General features: G+C 51.5%; 1 protein-coding gene across 2 annotated transcripts in view; it reads right to left on the bottom strand.

Moving 5' to 3' along the window:
• trrap (transformation/transcription domain-associated protein) overlaps positions 1-19,907 on the bottom strand; it is a 56,933-nt gene that overhangs the window by 2,076 nt on the left and 34,950 nt on the right. For both annotated transcript variants that reach the window (XM_078102587.1, XM_078102588.1), the window contains 15 exons: positions 19,746-19,881; positions 18,113-18,304; positions 15,879-16,074; positions 15,163-15,281; positions 14,925-15,071; positions 13,997-14,097; positions 12,206-12,407; positions 10,385-10,546; positions 7,574-7,664; positions 7,210-7,415; positions 6,143-6,404; positions 2,386-2,611; positions 2,085-2,302; positions 1,469-1,653; positions 982-1,185 (listed from right to left, as the gene is read on the bottom strand). In XM_078102587.1, coding sequence (XP_077958713.1) covers positions 982-1,185; positions 1,469-1,653; positions 2,085-2,302; positions 2,386-2,611; positions 6,143-6,404; positions 7,210-7,415; positions 7,574-7,664; positions 10,385-10,546; positions 12,206-12,407; positions 13,997-14,097; positions 14,925-15,071; positions 15,163-15,281; positions 15,879-16,074; positions 18,113-18,304; positions 19,746-19,881 — 2,647 coding nt within the window. The remainder of the gene's footprint in view (positions 1-981; positions 1,186-1,468; positions 1,654-2,084; positions 2,303-2,385; positions 2,612-6,142; positions 6,405-7,209; positions 7,416-7,573; positions 7,665-10,384; positions 10,547-12,205; positions 12,408-13,996; positions 14,098-14,924; positions 15,072-15,162; positions 15,282-15,878; positions 16,075-18,112; positions 18,305-19,745; positions 19,882-19,907) is intronic.

The following is a 19,907-nucleotide window of genomic DNA, read 5'->3' as shown; positions in this document are numbered from 1 at the left end:
ACCCCCGCTGACTTAAATATATACAGCCCGGTTTTTATCTGTAAGCCTGCGTTTATGTGCGAGAGGGCGGCGACACCAGCAGCCGTCCTGAGGACGATAAGCTCCCTCGTATGAAAAGGTGAGTGCATCTGACAGCTTTACAGCACAACATTTCATTCCAGCGCCGGCTCCCTCTCCTCCTCCCTTTCGCCTCCCTTCTTGTTATATCCCTCCCCCCCCCCCCGCCCCCAACTCCTCTGCTCCTACCGGCCTTAAGGCAGCGGGCCGAGACAACCAGCAGCCCCCAGGAGGCTCGGATAAGCCTGCGGACGGGCGGCTGCAGAGGCGACGGGCACAATGCTAAATCCATCACGCCATCAAAAGGAGAAAGGAAGGGGAACGTTTTTATTTCTGGCCGACATTCGTGGCCGAAGCCTCCAAGCATCATTGTGCCAACAGCGGCGAGGTCCGCGCGGATGCAGGCCGCCGCGTCCTGCCCTTCCACTCGCCCTTCCACTCCGCGCGTAGTGATTGTGTGTGCGCGCTCGCGCTCCGTACCGTAATCCGGCCGTGTCTAATGGGATCCGCCGAGTGGAACAGGCAGAGAGGGGGGGGGCTTAATGCCAGCGCTCAGCGGCCCGGAGGAACGCCTGTCAGCACAGGCCGATTGGGATCAGAGGGGTGGGACGGCCGAATGACAAAATCGTCTTTAATAACGACTTTCAAAAAGCCGTCCGCGGCGCCGAGCGTGCACGCACACACACACACACACACACACACACACACACACACACACACACACATGCACGCAAACAGGGCCTCTTCAAATTGAAACGTCTTTGATAGCTGCAGAGGGACTGAATGTAACGTTCTGTCAAAAACACGGCCGGGCGCCGAGAGCGGCTGACTGACGGGCCTGGTGTGAGTGTCAAGGATGTGGAGACGTCTCTTAATGCATCCATCTGTCACGCGGAGGACGCTCGCCCTTCACGCGTCTCCTACCTGCGCTATCTGCAGCATCTCGGGGTTGAGCCTGTTCAGGTGCAGCATGAACTCCGCCAGGCCTATCAGGGCCAGCTGGATGGTGAACATCTTCCGGAAGGTCCAGTAGTCGGTGGCGTTGGGGAAGGTGTGCAGGGCCCACTCCTTCAGCATGCTGCGGGGCACCATGTTCCCCTGCACCTCCTTCAGGATGTCCCGCAGGACCTGGTAGCAGACAGGAGGAGTGAAGGATGAGGGGGGGGGGACGGGGAGCAGCTGATTCCACCTCCTCCTACATCTCAAGCTAAATAAAACACATCGGCTTCTTTACATCACAGCGGCCGTCGAGGAGGTAAATGGTTCGAAATGCTCCACAAACCGTTATACCTGCACATCAATGCAAAGCACCAATGGGGGCCACGGTTGTTCGTGAGCGCCTCTTTTGAGGGTGATTCTCAGTCCCGGCGGCCCCCCCACCTCGCATTGCGAGCCCCCCCCCCCTCCCTACCTGGTGGCTGGCCTGCGTGCCTCTCGCCTGCACAGTGGCCAGACGGTCGTAATATCTGGAGATGGGGTTGTCGTGTTCGATGCCCTTCTTGGCGCAGCGCTGCTTGTAGATCTCCACCAACGACAGCGACGAGGGGTTGTCCTCCACCAGCCGCATCTGAGGCGACACCGCCACCACCCGGGGCACTGGAGAGACGGGAGCGGAGAGGACGCTAAACATTTGGCTGCACCGTTTTTAACCACAGAGTGGGAGAAAAAGGCCCAGCAGGGTCAAAGGAGGTGGAAGAGTGTTGCATGCGTTGCCCAGGAAACGCGGTCAAAACAGTCACATGCTACGGCGGCCATTCCAGTTGGGAGGAAATGTGCTGGAAGGTGAAGTCTGCGTCCGCATCTACCCTCAAACAGACCAATCGAGTGGCAGGAAACAGCCTTTGAAAGCAAAGTTACGGTGTGTGTGTGAGACAGAGAGAGAGACGGACACAGAAGACGAGGAAACAGCAGCATCATCACATCTGTGGTGAACGACAAAAACTCAAATAAGGACCCGTCCCCATTTTCTTGACCGAGGCAAAAAGTCCCCCCCGCCCCCATCCGCGCACGCAGACGGCCGGTCGTACCCGTGAAGAAGAGGTGCCGCTTGGTGGTCTCCTTCCTCTTCTCCAGACACGGGTTGAGGAGCCGGAGGAGCTGCAGGACTCGCTCCTCTCGCCGCGACTCCGTCAGGCAGGCGTCGTTCATCACCAGGTACGGGTAGATTTTGCCGTTGTGGCCGCGGATGTAGAGGCGCCGCGCGGCCGTGTTGTGCTTCTGAACGATCTCCACGCGGGGCATGAACCTGGAGGGGAGAACAGAGAGGAAATGATGCGCTCCATATGCCAGTTTTATCCCAGCGTGTGTCCGTGGCGGAAAGGGCTTCACCTCGCGATCTTGATGTAATAGTGTGTAGGTTTGGGCATGAGGAATTCCCCGGGGATCTCCACCTCGGCCGTCTGCGCAGAGAAGTTGCTGAGGAAGCGGCACTTCTCCTCGATGAGGAAGAACTTGGGCAGCTGCTTGGTCTTGGCCTCCAGGATCTTGATCCACTTCTTCAGCTTGGAGATCAGGTTGTGAAGCTTCATGGAGCCCGGCACGCTGAAATCAAAGTCTGGCGGGGGAGAAGGAAAAAGCCGATGAAGCAACACAGCACCGGCGTCTCCGTCTCTGTATTTCTCTCCCCAACTGTTTTCCATCCTTCAAGAAGGCAGCAAGCACAAAAAAAACATTATCTGTAACAGTTGAGTATCAACAGCAGAGATATTTAAATTAAAAGAAGTAAAATGCTGCAAGCGAAATGTGGATCGGGGGAATCAAGTCCTCTTTACAGTCCTGAAACCGACTCTCCGCAGCAAACATCACGAGACTGGAACATCAGCTCCCAGGTGTGTTTCTGTGTGTTTGACCTTTAACCCCTCCTGCAGCAACAACCCCCAGAGACCTGTGCTACAAACAACGCCGTGCTTCTGAGCCACGGCGCCAAATAAAAGACCGTAAAAGGGTTCAAACGCGTCCGAGCAGCAACGCGTGAAGCCTCGTTGGTCGGATGAGGCGTGCGAGAGGTGGATGTTGTCTTCATTCAACACCAAGAACACCACGATTTTACCGCGATGGGCTCGGGCCGGGAGGTGGGGAGCGCCTTGCTCAAGGGAACTTTGTGGGTAAGTTATCCGCTGCAGGCCGGCAGCGCGAGCAGAACCGCTGTCGACTTAACGCTCCCCAGTGGAGGCGCCGGGAGCTGATTAAATTAGAGCAATAAAAAAAATGAGTCTTAAAGTATTAAATCCCTTTCAAGCCACGAGTCACGTTGCACATAACGCATCGTGATGAGCTGCAGCAGCAGCAGCAGCAACGGAAGGAGCCAGGCAGGTTTTCCATTTTAGAATAAAGGCCCCCAGGACGTCTCTGTGACGTGCACACACGTGCACGCTTCTCCTGCTCGCCCCGCTGTGCCGCCTGTAATGAATCCACCAAACTGCACGGCTTTGCCATTTGAAAATCTGTTCTCTCTCTCCCGGCGTGAGACCTCCTAATGCTTTAAATAAGCCCTTTAAAACAGCCAATGTTCTTTTTGTAGTGGTCCTATTTCGCACTCCGTCCGCCTGCGGTTCACCTGCCTCGGTGGGTAAAATTGAAACAGTCCTGAAGAATTGCAACCCCGATGACAATTTCGCGCCGTAAAGGTGTACAAATAGAAAACCAGAAAGGGGCTCGCCGGTCCCTTTCGAACACAATACGGCAATATCCTTCCATCTTTATCCGAAATAAAACATTTCACCCGCTTCAATCTGGAGACGGCTGCACATAAAGACGCAGGCTTTATATTACAACTCGTACAAAATAGCGTTACATTAATGTTTCAGCCATTCAACATGAAAAAGGCCCTTTATAGAGTTAATACAGTGGGACAATAATAAACCTGCAGGCCGTTTCTGGGAGGAAATGCAGGAGTCTCTCCGAGTGCAACAGGTTCAGAGAGAAGAGCTGCTTTTAACTCCAGCGGATTGACCTCTGACCCCTGCCCAGGTAGCTGGCCCGGGGGAAGGCGAAGGCGGGCAAAGCAGCCGGGCTGATCTCTGACCTGTGTGCTGCTGGTCTGCACCACCAACGGAAGGTAGACGTTAAATGTGGTTAATTTCATTTCAGCATAAGAAATGACATTTCCTCTCCGCTCGCTAAAGCCTCTGGAACAGATCAGCTGCTAAAACAGTGAGTCATGCAAATAGCGTTTTGCCGTAATTGCGTTTGAATGCACAAACACATAAACCCGTATTCTCCGGCCCACAAACCGCGTGACAGCGAGCGAGCCGCTGACGTGGTCCGGCTCTTTAAACCCGGTTTGTTCCGCTCTCCGGGAACCGTGTGTGGTTTCCGTCTCTGTTGGCCCGGCTCCGGCGCCGCCGTGGGGACAGCTGGAGAGCAGGGAGGGGGATGGGGCGGGGGAGGGGGGGGGGGTGGCCCTGGCTCCGTGGGCACAGCTGGCACCACAACATCTGGGGGGGGGGAGGCGCGTCCAGTCCCGCTCGCTCGTGTTTGCGTTGTTCATCGCGTCGCTAAAGGCATCACACCTGCCCAGGATCTCACCGCCATTCCTCTTTCTTCCAGCTCCGCTCTCTTCTCGCCGTTATGCTCCTCTGGCTCTACTTCATCTTCAGCTGCGTCAGGAGATTGTTTTTTATTTTTTTCCCCCCCCAACCTCCTCATTCTCTCACAGTCCTCGTCCTCCACTGTCCCAGGGCCAAACACATTAGCTCTACCGGCCACTCTGAGGACCAGTGGAGGGGAAAAGCACGGCGGAGACTGAAGATCAAGGAGGGGAGAGGATGCAATAAAAGGGAAGACTGGGCGGATTCAGCAAACACGCACGTGTGCAGTGAGAAGTCAGCAAAGAGGCTGTTTATTTGCACACGGAAGGCGGGTCCGGTGAACTGCGGTGCAGCTGTTGTGTAATGAAAGGAAACAGACACGCGGCTCCAAAAACAGCCCATGATTGTTTGGAGAAAGGAGGGAGAAAGTCTCGGGTCCAGTTGGACGCCGCGGCCCAAACTGCTGGAGGCTCTCCAGCGCTCTTGCGTTGGAAGGAGACGTTCACCGCCGGGTGAAATAACGCGGGACCTTACGTGACCACAGCGACGTGCCGTGTCAGTGCTCTCGTTTTCTCATTAAAGAACATCGCAGCTGCTCCCCGGCCCATTTAGAAGCAGTATTCTCTGGAATTCCCCGAACTGATTCGATGTTTGATTTCATTTAAAACACCACAGCAAGGTTCCTTGACAGAGGATAAATACTGTAGGCACAACCAGCCTCCACCACAGGAAACAGCACTTGACTGCTGGCTGGCGGCACTCAGCCTGAATGCGAATAAACCACATTAACATTTCAATACCAAATGGCCAAAGGTTCACAGAACCAATAAGGTGGAAATCATTTTTACTCAAAAATCCATTTCAACCTGATAAAACGCCGCTAATGAAAACAATTATTTCATTACAGGTTGAGTACCGAGACGTCGTCTCACGAATACGGTTTTAAAGACTTTTCAGACCCACTGAGACCGAATCGCGCGTTGTTGTTTTCGTGGTTTCAGCTGAGGCGAAAGACCGGAGCGTCTTCTCTCGCTTCATCAAACCTGTGAGCGGCTCGGTGCTCGTTGAGATCATCGCCGCAGTGCTGCACCAGCGTGGATTAGAAATACAGCTGACGGGTGCATAATAAAGAACCTTTGTGGGCGTGTGCACACAAGTGTAGGAAAAACACAAACACAAACACACACACACACACGCTTCTAACCATCCACCACCCTCCTAGTTAAAATCACATGGCTGGAAACGTTAATGACATGGCAGAGGCGCGATGCTTCTCCTCCCTTCAACTCCAGCTCGCACATAGCGACACAAGTGCTCCTCGCGTGACAAGAGGCGCCGCGCGAGTCGCTACCTGCGAGATGTCGCGCCCTGTCGGAGGCTGAACCCTCGTCGCGTTTCCAAGTGTTATGACAAAGTTCAGATGGTCGACAGCCACGGATACAAAGTGAACAAACAAGGAAGTTCAAAAAGCCAAACACAGGAAACGATGGTTTGTAAAGAAGCTCTGCAGAGCTCGTCTTCCCGTTCTTCAGGGGTTCTCCTAAAAGCTCACGCACCTGTTGTGAACTGCCCCTTCATCTTCTGGAAAACGGGGTCCTGGGCCGTGGCCTGGGCCCGGCGGGCCAGCGACTCGGAGGCGGCACTGGAGAACATGGTGGACACGTTGGAGACGTTCTCCAAGCCGACGCCGAAGGTGCTGACGAGCTTCTTCACAAAGTTCAGCGTGTGCGGCGTGATCTTGGCGTCGGACACGGCGCCGCTCTTCTCAAAGGCCACCGAGTAGCACTTGGCCAAACCCTGCTGGAGCTGCCTCAAGACCTGCAGAGGGAGAGAGAAGAGAATATGAAGGGAAGGAAATAACGAGGACCGCGGGAGCGTCAACGCGCAATGCAAGCCGAGAAGATCCAACTTTCCACCTCCGTAGCACCAGGGCCTCGCTCCGCTCCGGGAAAAGAAAAAGTGAAGCCATACAGTAACTGGTTTCACCCGGGGGGGGGGGGGGGGGGGGGGAGATGAAGCGTAGAGCCTGCAGCTGCTGCCGGGCGCCCAGAACCCTCACAGATAATCACAGATACGTGCACACAGCAACAAACTTCCGGCCCTAATCCCTTTCCCCATCCCACGCGCTCAGCGCAGCCATCCATCACCCGTCTCAGCCCTCGCCCCCCCCCCCCCCCCACAGAACAGCTACCCTCAGTGGATTCGCCAGAGCTTGGCTCAAACTACTTGCAGCGGCACCGAGCTCCGCGTTAGACGGCGTTCCTCCTGCACCGACATCAACAGTTTCAGGGCAATGAGGGAATTTACTAAATTCACAATTAATCTCGTATCCGGAGCTGGCGCTCAGTTCTGGAACATGAAACACGTTCACGGCAGAAGACGTTCAGTCAGCGAGGACCAATTCAGAGGCAACGCAGAATAACACTTCAGACTAAACAGATGTGTCGGCACATCAGACACGCCGGGGGCACGCCGGGGGCTGGGGGGAACCGGGTGGCGTGACACACACACACACACACACAACGTGCACTCGGACTGCACACACAACCAGCCGTATCATGTTCCTGCTGAAAACATTCACCGAGTCAGACGCAGGTTAAACCAGCGCCGGCGCTGCCCTCACCTCTTCGTGCCAGTTCTCCCTGAACCACACCATCTGGTCCACGATGCCCTCCAGGGAGGAGAGCAGGGTGGGGTGGAGCTCCCGCTGCATGTGCATGATCCGGCTGCAGCGCCACATGGGGGCGGTCGCCCGGATCGGCCCCGGGTCGGAGGCCCCCGAGTGGGGCTGAGCGCCCACAGAACTGGGCTGCTGCTGTCCAGATGCATCTGGTGGGAAGAAGAGTGAGGAAGGGGAGGAAAGGGAGAGTTAGAGTAGAGTAACAATGAAAGGACGTTAGCGGTCAAAGAGCATCTTCCGTAGTCATATATATATATATTATATAAAAAGGGTTGATGGTGAGAGATAAAGAGACATATTTACTTACCACTTTTGTAGCGCTCCCTCTGCTCGATCTTCAGTGTCAGGTAAAGGGTGCGGATGGGGAAGTAGACAGCCTGGGGGTACACTCGTCCCACCTTGCAGATAAAAGAGGGTCACAGATTACATTTCAAAGACTCCCCCGCAGGACCGCAAGAGGGAGGGGGGGGGAGGGAGAGAAGGAGAGAGAGTTTGTGCACTTGTGTCACAGACAGACAGACAGACAGACAGATCAGCCTGTTACAGCCGAGACCTCTGCTGGAGCACAAGGAGTGTTTGGAGCGTTGCGTCAGGGGAGGTAAAGTTATAAAAACAAGTTATGACTGTATTACAATATGTGATTGATGATGAAATAGCCGACAAGACTTTGTCCCCGACAACGATGGAAAGCTTCGTGGTTGAAGTGAGGACGAAAGAGATGCAAAAGTTGCAAAAAAAAAATCACCGTAAACTGTGTGGAGTTGAGCTGCTTTGATGAAGTAGTGGCGGGTTTATTCACCGCGGTGGATAGTTTGATGAGGAGAGACGGGGTTAGTTAGCCGCACGGCGCTCTGCAGCATCCGAGCTACGTCGTCGGTGACTAATGAACTGTGAGTCAGTAGCTGCATACGTGTTTTCTCTCATGCTGCGAGCGCAGGCGGCAGTGAGGTCACCGCGTTCAACGGCTCCGAGCAGACGCTCAAACAAGCAGCAACACCGTGAGCAAAGAGGGAGACTCAACACTGATGTTCGCGTGACACAAGTGGTTGTGACTGCAAAGCGAGGCCTGAAGGGAGAATACAAAGCTGCCCAACACTCGAGAAAGCGGAGAATAGTCATTTTCTCCAGGGAAACTACACGTCTACACTTATCTATCGATAAGACACGGATTACAATCAAGATTTCAAACATGCTTAATAATCTACAAACGTGTGTTTTTAGCAAATATGGCTGGATTTGTTCATAAAGTGGGATTGTCTGTGTGTTTGCTGTGGTACTTCCTGGTGTAATAATGTAAAACGTTCTTCGCTAAAAGTAGAACAATAAGCAGATTGTCCTTTTGCAAACTGATTTGGAGATACGCAGCTTCAGGATATCGATGGAAGACCAAACCACAATGTTCTCTCGGGTCTCACAAGCTGCCGTTACAGCGCTACTTGATCCCTCTCGACCCGCCACGCGCCTGCCGGGCAGAAAGAGACACCTGCGCCTCCCCACGACAAAACGGAGTTCAATACGCCTCCAAGTGGGCTTGAAGAAGAGAGAGAAGCAGCGGTCTTCATACTTCAGCCTCTGGCTAAATGCGTGTGAGAACCTGTAATGCTTCTCGGACTCTTTCTACTCTCCTTCGACATGCGGAAACTCTAATTTAGACAAGTGGCCCAGAACGGGTCGTCCCGCAGAGGTCTAGAACATCCTGTTGTTCGCCTGTTCCACATGTCCCTCAGTCCACACAGGCAGAGACGCTACGTGGACAGCTGGTCAGCGGTGGGCTGCTGCAGCGGCAGGTGGGAGACGATAGCAACGGGAAGAGCAAACTCAATTTATTTTCTAGATTCCATTTACAGCAAATGTGTATTTTTCCTGATGCTCCTTTTCCCAGTGATTAAAATCAGAGAGGAGAGGGACAGATTTTAAATGGAAAATGCGCCACTGAGATGAGAAATAAGACAGTCAGGAGTAACCGGACGATCCGTGACAGCCAACAGCAGCACTCAAGATAAAAGAGGAAGGGAAGCGGCGAGGAAGAGGAGGGACCAGAGATCAACCTGCTAATGGGAAGATAAGAAGCGTCACATTTTGGAGAGGCTGAGGTGGGCCGAGGGCGAGACTCGGGGGAGCTGCGCTCCTCTGTTGACTTCTGATTCATCTTCCCGCCTGGCCCCAGGCGCGTTCTCTTCACCTTCATCAATATTTCAACATGCACTTTTTAAACATCCCGCCGCGGCGCAGCGACTCATAAATAAATGATTCAAGTGCGCAGCAGAGACAAAGGCCGCCACGCATCGAAATGTGCTTTTCGCTCTACGTACAAAGGGGGGAGGAAGAAAAGAGGGCGTTGACCTTTCACCCTTCAGCCATTACCAGGGTGGCGATGCAGACCAGAGGGAGGAGTGGAGAGTCTCTAGTCACCCATTGATTTGCATCCATATTCATGCCAAAGACACGTGCGACTTTTTGTGACTTCGCAGGAACTCAGAGGGCACAACTTTGAGCTTTGTAATAATAAAAACGTGTCAAATTCACTCTTACAACTTCGGTAAACATCTATGTATATATATATATATCACACTGCCCAGCTGTGAACTGAAACCACATCTTTCTGCTCCCCACGTTTCCTCTGTGGGACAGAAGAGGCTGTTTGACTACTCTGTGAAGATCACCCTCTTCAAATTGTGCGGAAATAATACTCCATTAAGCAAAGCAAATTAGTCTTGGGTTTAATTACGAACTGTGTTCCCGCAGTGCGGATGCGTCCGATATTAGCTTTATAATCATTTCTTAAACAAATAATTTAAAAACCAATTCACCGGGGACTGGTGAAAGCAAATAAATTGCTGTGCCAGGGGACTGTAGAAGAATTAGAATGCTTAATTTGGTAAATATTGAAGCAGGAGAAAGGCCACATTGCTACGCGTGAATGCAGCTAATTTATCTCGAACTGGTAAGACGTGCGTGAGCGCTGATGCGCGCAAACACACACACACAGGCCAGATGTGCTGCCCCAAAAAGATGAAAGAGGAAGCCAGGAGGGAAAAAACGGTTGCATTGATGGAGTTGGGAGAAGAGAAAAGGAGGATCTGGGCCTAATGGAGATCCGGCTTTGGGAGAGGCTCACCTGGCTGATTAAGTTGAGCAGAGGTTTGCCCTCTGAACCGACCAGGCAGGTGAGGAGCTGCGGTATCCATGCCAACCACTGGATGGGCGGGACCCCAATGCAGTACTTGTCCACAGCATCTGCCAGCGTGTTCTTGTCATCAAAGCTGAGGAGCCACAACACCTACGGGTGAAAGAAGAACAGAAACATGTGAGCAAAGGTTAAAGCCGTAACACAAAAACGCCACGGAGGCCGGACGACGCCATTGAAACAACCTGTCAATCACAAGGTAGCCACGCCCCCAGCTGTATGGTCTAGTCAATGACAACGACAATAATAACCCTGTACTGCTGTTATGTTGCTGTTCTTTCCTCTTCTCCTTTTATAAATTATTATCATTGTCTCTTTTGGAAGGTTATTCTTTTGTTTCAGTTTATTTAATTTAATATTTCTCTTATTATATTGTATATAATGTGTATCTTTTTATTCTATTTTCTTCCCTGTACATGCTGCTGTGATACCAAAATTTCCCTCTTGAGGGATCAATAAAGTATTAATCTATCCATCTATCCATCATTTACTGAATATACATCACCGCATTAGGGTCATTTTCTCACACACACTTTTATACAGGTTATAAATAGATAATCCAAGCTGGTGACCGGACTGCAAAAGGAAAGCATTTGGTAGCCGGTTGTCGTCAATAACCACACAGTGTTCTGATCAACCAGCCGATGGGGAGCGAATACATCCAACACAACAGCAGGCCGGTAAGAAAAGTAGCAAGAAACAAACAAAAAGGCACCACAAAAGGAAAAAGACGTCCCATAGTAACTATATTTAGACACCAAGCGCTGAGGTCTCAGCCATTAATCAGAGCCCGGCTCAGGAGGGGAGCAGCAGAGCGATGAGCGAGTACATCTTGGCAATCGTTGCCATGATCAAAGCTGAGCCAATGTGGAGGTGATCTCCCCCCCCCTCCCCCTCCCAGGGTGATCGCGTGTGCCTCTACATTACAATGAAGACATTACTACCCCCCCCTCCCCCCCGGCGGGGCTCTATTCAGCCAGCCACCGCGGGGGAAACAGATTGTGTATAATTACTGGTAATGACTGGTCATCTCACTTCACCCATCAGGTCCGAGCGCTGCCAGCTTGGCAGCCGTGATTAGAACAGATAATCACAGTGATGCCCGATGCTAAACGTGGACGTGGCCAGACCATGTTTATTTTTATTTTGTATTCAGCCCCACCTTCTGCTGTCAGGATGAATCTCTCTCTTCGGACTCGTAGGTGCATCTTTGAAAGCAGAGACCCAGCAGGCAGTTTGGTGGCTTTTCATTTTTTTTTTTTTTTTACCTCTCAGCCATCTCCAGCTCATTAATTAATAATGGAGGGGTGGGGGGGGGGGGGGGGGGCAAGAGGCGGTTTTGTTGAAGTGTATTAATGAAGCAGCAAAACCTTCTTAGAATTTAGCTCAATTTGCAATAATTGCCACTTCAGCTGAGAGCAGGAAGGCAGAGCACAGCGTGTCTCCGTGCTTCACCTTCAATGAGAGGAAATGGAGATCTTTCTTTGCCGAACCTCTGGGAGGACGGGGGAGTGAATGACCTGGTCTGTGTGAGGGGGGGTCCAACTCTTTAACTCCCACACAGGAGTCAACTGTCACGTGACATCGGCCTGACTGCCGGAGAAGGTCGGACCAGGTAGAGGGTCAGGACAGTGGAGTTTTGGGGGAAGCCATTAATGGGGGGGGTCACTCATAAAGGTTTTGCTGCACTGTAATCAATCAAATCACCACTTGTCTGAGAGGGGAACAGAATGGGGGTGGGCGCCTTCCCACCTTGGCGAGGTATTTGCGGGACTTGCTCTCGTTCTGGTGGCGGCAGGCGTGGAGGTAGCAGGTGATGGCGGAGACCCCCAGGTGGAGCTGGCGGTCCTTGACGAAGATGTTCTCCAGGTAGTCCCCCCACATGGCCCAGGCCTTCACCAGGACGTCGTGCATCTGCACAGCAGCTGAAAATGCCTTGTTTGCCTCCTCTGACCTGGACAAGGCGAAAAAGGCGTTAGGGCGACGGACGGACAACTAAAGTGAGCGACGGGTGGGAGGGGGGGGCCGCGAAGGCGTGAGAGCACGACGGGGTAAAGGAAAAAAGTAGATAGGAAGCGAGAGGAGAGATGAATGAAGAGCAGAGACGAAGGAGCGTAAGAGAAGGAGAAAGATGGAGTGGGCGAGAAACAGATTATGATGATCACATTCTGAATTATGCACTGCACATCAATAAGCACCATATTTCAGTCGCCGTAATCTTCAAGGCCCCCCCCCCCCCCCATCAGCATTACAGAGTGAGTATTTAACCCAGCATGAAATAATGTCACCGAGGGTTTAGGCACTTTGTTAAATTGGAATACGAGTCGAGCTCAACCTCATCGTACTGTGCAGATCAATCCGAGCAACGCTGGGTGACGCGTGAGCTCAACATCTCCCGGAAAGAAGCTCGGTGGAACGTCTGTATTTATCTTCATACACACCATCGAGTGCTACGTGCTGGAGACATCTTCCTCACTGGAGTATTCAACCAGAAAAGGGTTAAACCGCCAGGGAGGAAATCCAGCAGGGGACTCGAGTTTCGACTGCAGCATTTATGCTGAATCAGCCAGGTTTTAATCACACCATGGGGCTGTAAACCAGACGTTGGCACCCTGTCTGAATAATTGTTACACGCCATTGATTAAAAAATAAGTAGGAGGGGCACCCTGAGACGCACCACCCTGCAGTCAAAACAAGACGGGCCTCTCGTGGAAAAAAAAAACTACTTTACAGAGCCACAGTTGGTAAATGGGCTTCCAAAACTACTCCCGCTTACCTCCATCGACAAGTCTCCCAAGCCAATCAATTAAAATGTGTTATTATAAAAGGCGTTTTGGCATGTGATTAAGAAATGGGAGCTTGATTGCTATGGGAGTCGAAGCCGAAGACCCTGCAGTAATACGTAATGGGGTTTCCTCCGTCACTTTGCCGGTGTAAAAGTACATTAACAGTTTCTACTACCCGACTCAACAGGAGACGGCTGTCAAAACTCTGACACCCGTTTAATTGAATGATCCCAAAATCCTTACTCACACAAACCCTACTCCGCTGTTAATCCCCCCCCCCCCCCCCCCAAACACACTCTGTGCAGGGAAACATAATGATTGCAATAAACCCCGCTGAGGTGCAGGCAAGTTCTGCTGATCCCAGAGATTCCTGCAAATTGCCTCCAGTTAATTATTGAGCTGCATATACATTTTATAAGCCTCCCTCAATTTGTCTCTCACCCCCGAGGCAGCCGTGACACGTCAAAGACGACGGGTTCAACGGGGGGGGGAGGGGTGCTAAAGACTGTGGGCCGCTGAAACAGTGGTGACGTAGATGTAAGATAACACATACAGGTACGTCGGCTCGAGGTGAGACGAGCGCATGAAACGTACGGCTCCCACAGTGAAGAAAAGGGAAGACGGTGACGGACGGGATGGTGGATTCAGAGCGGAAAGAAAACAACCCCAAAAAGGAACAAAAAGATACCGATCTAAAATGGGCCAAAACGTGATGATGCTCGAGCGAAAGTGAAATGTGCAGCCGTGATGGTCGTACTTGTTGATTTGAGCCAGGAACATGCCCTTCAGCGCGTAGAACTCCGCCGTCATCTCCTTGGTGAAGTACTTCAAGTTCGTCGACTCGATCACCTCCAAACCCTAAAAAGAAAAAAGGACGATTGTTTTCCGTTTGAAACTGAAACTAACAAACAAACAGCTCGGTGTTCATTAAGAAGTAAGAAGAAGAAGAAGAAGAAAAAAAAAAAAAAGAGAGCGCTAAGGGAACTAGACTTCCATTACGGCGAGCCTCTGATTAGGTGTCCCCTACGTACCGCTGTGACAAACGACATGTGGCGGGAGAGAGAGGCAGAACCGGAGGAGATGAGATAGAAGAGAGAGAGAGAGAATAGTGTCTACTGGCACTTTTAATGACTTGTGGTGCGCTGAACTGCTTCTATTAATCAGAGCGCTCCGTGGGCTTAAGATCCCGAGTTACATTCCAAGTCTCCGCGCTATAACTTGTCACCTGGAGCCGCCCCGAACTCTTGCTCTTAATGCCTTCCCTCCCACTCAGAGTACCACTAACTACACCTCCAGCCACTGCGGACAGAGATCCACCCGAGTACTTAATTCGACTCAATGCATCTACTGTGTTATTCTGCAGGAGGGGGCCGGCGGATTTGGAATTGGAGCACGCATTAGCACGGTCCAAATGCCGTGCAGCTGTGCCGCATTATGGTGCAGGTGTCACATGGTGCGATGTATTTATCGTGTTTTCATCTCACATAATTGGACTGCGCAGACTAAATGACGTGTGCCCTTTCTGGAGAGTGACATAATTGTAATACATCGTCAACGATGGACAAAGTTCTCCCAAACAGGCTTTTGGCTCAAATGTATTGGCATCAACAACTAACTGCGGCTAGCGTCCGTGGTGATACCACGCTGGCTTGCACTGCGACGTTGGCAGCATGGGGGCGGCCTACCTGCATGCACTCGTTCTTGCCCATGACGCCAGCCAGCTGCAGGTAACATTTGACCTGCTGCCGGATCTTCTGGAAGCAGTCGACGATGGGCACGGTGGGGATGGTGTGGATTCGACTTAGAATGTCCAGGGCCACGTTCACCAAACCCTGCGGGGACACGATTCACAGAAACAATTAGAAAACAAGCGGCGAGCCGCTCATCGATCCACACCTATCGTGCCCAAAGAGGCTGCCGTACCTGCTTGCGCCCGATCTTGCCGTACTGAATGATGGCAGAGGCCGAGGCATGAACCCCCAGCATGGCGTTGTTGTTGTTGGGATCGTGCTGCGTGTTCGCCTCATATGCCGTCACTATGGCTGTGGACAGGGACAAAACCAGCGTCAATTCTGTCCTCACACAAGAGTCGTATACGAAGACAAAGAGTGGAAGCAGAGAGCGATACGAACACCGAGGATCTTCTGGCGCTCTGAAAGCGCCGCGGCCACAATGCAGAGGGGGGCACTGGGGAGCCGGCACGTATTGCCAAGAAAATCCCATTTCACTTTGACGTAAAGTTTGAAGGCTGTCAGGTATGAATGAAGTGGATTTCATCGGCATTCTGCTGCAGAAGCAGAGCCGTCATTATTTCAGCGCCTCACGCTGCGAGTGGGAGCTGGAGTTGCTTGAGACGTCACATTTTGCAGTGGCTGCCTCTGGTTTGAAAGTGCAGGTGTGGGTACTGAGCAAGGTAAATATAGACGCCGCGTGTGTGTGTGTGTGTCCTGCGGCGAGAGTGCTTTAGCAAGCTGACATTTGGAAAAGTACAGAGACCCTGAGGGGATCCTGCAACATGTGTCCTTTTTAAAAAGGACCCCTTCCTGGAACTAACACGCGAGTGGCACCCTTTAATAGCGCCGGTCCTCACGCAGGGAGGCGGTACTGGGTCTGCTGGTGTGTGTGTGTGTGTGTCGTACCTTGGTAGTGGTGCTGGCGCCACATGAAGATGCTGCTCCAGTGGGACAGGTCGTCAGAGACGATGGGCAGCCGGTTCCTCCAGGTCTTCACCACGGTCTTCATGTCGTGGAGGCTGGTGTTGCGGCCCAGGTTGGCCGGCTGAAGCCCGGCGTTAATTTGGGCCGCTTCCTGCAGCTCAATGATCTGCTGTGCCGCCTGCGGGAGGCCAACGAGGACCGTAAATCAGCTCTTGACCTTTTGTTGCATAAATCACACAGTACCTCGACGCCACTCAGTTGAGTCTTTAAACCTCTACGACGCGCGGAGCGCAGCCACATGGCGAAAGCTTCCTGCGCTCCTGATGGACGACGCATTTGTTTACGACAACGTTCCGTGATCTCCGGCCCGCTTCACGCTTTGGTCCAGACGGCTCCACCAGCTGCACTTAATCTTGTTAACATTTTGTCTACACATCTCACAAAATAAATGCTTCAACACTGAATTAGTCCATTTGCTGTCAATTGATTAGTTATTTACTTATTTTCTATTTTTTTATCTCATGTAAACGGTTAGTGTTCTGCTGTACTTTCTTAAGTGTTTTGATATTCATAATAAGTTAATAAAAATACTTTTGTGCAACTCCTCCTTATGTCTCTTCATATTTTTACAGTAGTATTGGTGAACTGTACCATGAAGAACTTACTGAAATATCTAAAAGCATTTATGAAAAAAAGGGAGCTTAAGGAGGATGATAAGAAATAAATAGTCGGGATGGTAAAATGTTTGCAAACTGTACATGAAGAAAGAAGAAGAAAGCCACATGATGCGACACTGTGCTGCATTAAAGGAAGAAGTGACCACGGGAAGGTAACACAAAAGATGAGGTGAGAGGTGGAGAAAGAAGATGCAGCTGCTTTCCTCCTCCAGGCCTCTGGCTCAAGACTCCGACTCGACAATCCCGCGGGCTGAAAGCCTCCGCGGACGGATCAACGTGACCGAACACGTTAACCTCTGCAGACATACCAGAAGGGGAAAACCAGCCAAGCCTCCGCATTCATACACTATTCCGCCAACAAGCTTCTCTTCTCGGGCCAATTTCGTGGAATAATTAACAGGAAGATGCATATTGTGAAAATAAAAAAAAAAGAGTTGGCATTAAAAACACCTTCCAGCGATATTTCTTCACGCCATCCAAAATATTTAGCGGGGAGAATTTCCCTTCGGTACTGCAATGGCTAATCTGCTTCAAAACGGCAAAGAAGAAAAAGGACTAAGAGATGGAGGGAAAGTGTGAAAATGATAATGGAGGGTTTCTATCTCACTCTGAGCCCCATTGATTGGCCCAAAGCCGCTGTGTGAACACATAATCAATCATTCCATTATAGCTTCTCATCAATCAATATTAACGCCGGCCCTCATAATCGATAGCGTGGGTGATAATCCATTGATCGTCAGTCACTGCAGAGCGCTGGGGTTTGATGATAACTTGATTGGAGCGGTATTGGGACCCTTCTGTATTTGCACGGTCGGAGCTTCTCGTTCTCCGAGCCGGTGGAGTTTGGGATGGAGATTTACAACAAGCCGCTTGGCTGAGCGGAGGAATAAATAGCTTGTTTTCCCTCGGCTGGGGGTAAATAATTGGACTGCACATATGGGAGCGCGCGCGCGCACGGCGAAGCGCACAATCACAATAGCAAGGAACGTACTCAGCCAATTCAAATACCCATTTTGAAAAGATACATTCAGTGAATAAGAGCTTTGCTGATGACTTAACCCCACCCGCATCTCCCAAAACAAAATTAATTAGGCAATACAATATTTTCACAATTATCTGTTAATATCAGCTGATGGCCCTGTTCTAACCTTCACTCAGACTGTGCCATTCATCATGTAAATGTAATTCTTCAGCAGGTATTTAATCAAATGGTATCTGATGGTAGTGAAGTAATTACAGCTATTCTGAACTAGCTGTTACTGCCGTCCTCCTCTTCTCTCTCTCCGTCGCCCCATTCTGCTCGCTCTACCCTTTTTCCATTTTCTCCCTCTTCATCTTTGCCCTCGTCTATTGTAATCTCCCGCGGTGGAATCAAAAGGGGCTCAAAAGTTTTTTGGATCTCAATCCTACCAGGCGGGAGTGCGGAGAGGAGGCCGAGGCCGTCCCCTGAGCTGCTGCGTAACACGCATCTCTTGAAGCGCTTATCGCATGAGGACGGACCTCCCTCCTCTATCCCGACTGCGCTTTTTGCACACCGACCTGCAGCAGCGGCGTGTGGACGTGGGAGACGATGTGAGGCAACCTCCTCCACTCGCGGATGGCCAGGCTGGACGCCATCTCCACCAGCCGCTCGATGAAGTTGAGCTGCTGCTCCTCGGGGTGGCAGATGGCCAGGTAGCCGCGGTGCATGTTCACCTTCCACGCCATCTCCTTGGGGCAGCTCAGCTCCACCTGGGAACGTCAAGCAGACGGGGTCCGTTAGCGCGTCGCTACACAAAGCTGAAAGCTCCACACTTGTCAGCATCTCCTCGACAAATAAATGATTTGATTTTTTTTCAACTATTTTGTGTGATGACACATTAGCAGCACGTTGCGAACGGATTCTTCGGGGAACAGCAGAGTCACAAATGGACATTTAACTGTAGATTCCGAATGTAGAAAAAACAAAAAGTAAAAGAACACAGAAGTGAAAGTGGAATTGTTGACATTCTGTTGAAGGAAACACAAAGTGTTTGTGTGTTTGTGGTGTTTGTTGAGCGCGATTTTCTTGTGCTCGGTTGTCCGCATGACGCCGTGCAGAATAGCGCACACACTCTTTACAGCGTGTGTGGCGGTTTTAATTAAATGAACATCCAAGGGGAAAAGACCCATGACACTTTCCTTGCACAATTTAACACAAACGCACACAACACGGTTTCCAATTCATTTTCTGATGGGTTTCAGCAGGACTTTTGCACTAATGACTAATCAACCTGCCGAGTCTGACAGAGAGGCGGAGGAGGGGAAAAGGCCCCCGCTATCGATTTAATCGCTGAGTGAATTAACACTAAACAAACAACAGCCCTGGGGAGGCGGCACCCTCGAACCCGACAGCTTCGCCATTGTGCGTTTTTTAAGTGAAAAGACAGGAACAAAAAAAAATAAAAATAGGAAAAGTGGTAGAAGATTACAAGGACCGGTTAGAGCTCACTTATTGGGAGGGCGGGGTTGACGAATACCCCGGAGACAGCGACGCCCTTATCAAGAGCCGGCGTTAATCGAAAGCGAGGGGCGGTTGGACGTCGCCTCTGAGATGGCGAGCAGCGGGCAGCGTCTCGCTCTTCTCCTCCGCCATAAAACAAATCACCCAGCAGCTCGGGTGATTATTCACGCCGTGCACGTTCGCCGCTAAAAGCAGAGCAGCGGGACGAGAGGGCATTGATGACAAAAAAGGGAACCCGGAAGAAAGTAGAAGGGACACAGAGCAAAGAAGGAAGGAAGGAAGGAAGGAAACAGGAAGGGATGTAGCGGCGTTGGTGATGCCATCCAGACAATTTAATTAGGTGTCACCTTAAGACAGAGCGGCTCGGTGGATTGCGTCCAAGTCTCCTTGAAGGAGCAAAGCAGGCGTATTTGTTATGTGTCAGGTGCTATCACGAGCTGCCACCCGTCTACGCTTTGTTTTCGGAAACACAAGACCAATAAATTAACCGAGCAAAAGGCTGAAGCGCATTTCCACAGCGCTGCAGTCAGCTCCCTCATTATCCCCCCGGGCACCTGGCAGGAGGGGAAACTGGTCACTGGGTTCGAGCCTTGAGAGGCTCCACTGGAACTTCTGCCTCCCCGCATACCGCCACAGGTTTCAGTGACTTTTGGTCGTATGTGTATAAATACACGTTGTGACTGCACTCACCTGTACCAGGGCTTCCTTCATGGCGGCCCAATTGGAAACCCTCCAGGCGCACTCCAGCATGAGGTACGGGTTCGAGTGGCCCTTCGATTGGCCGTATTCCGTCAGAGGCTCCCACTGGTTCAATTCCTTAGAACAGCTGGAGAAGAACGCACGGGAGAGGAA

The sequence above is a fragment of the Gasterosteus aculeatus genome, chromosome 5 (genome assembly GCF_964276395.1).
Source record: "Gasterosteus aculeatus chromosome 5, fGasAcu3.hap1.1, whole genome shotgun sequence".
NCBI lineage: Eukaryota > Metazoa > Chordata > Actinopteri > Perciformes > Gasterosteidae > Gasterosteus > Gasterosteus aculeatus.
Note: the sequence above shows the minus strand (reverse complement) of the source record. Positions and strands in the feature narration are given on the sequence as shown.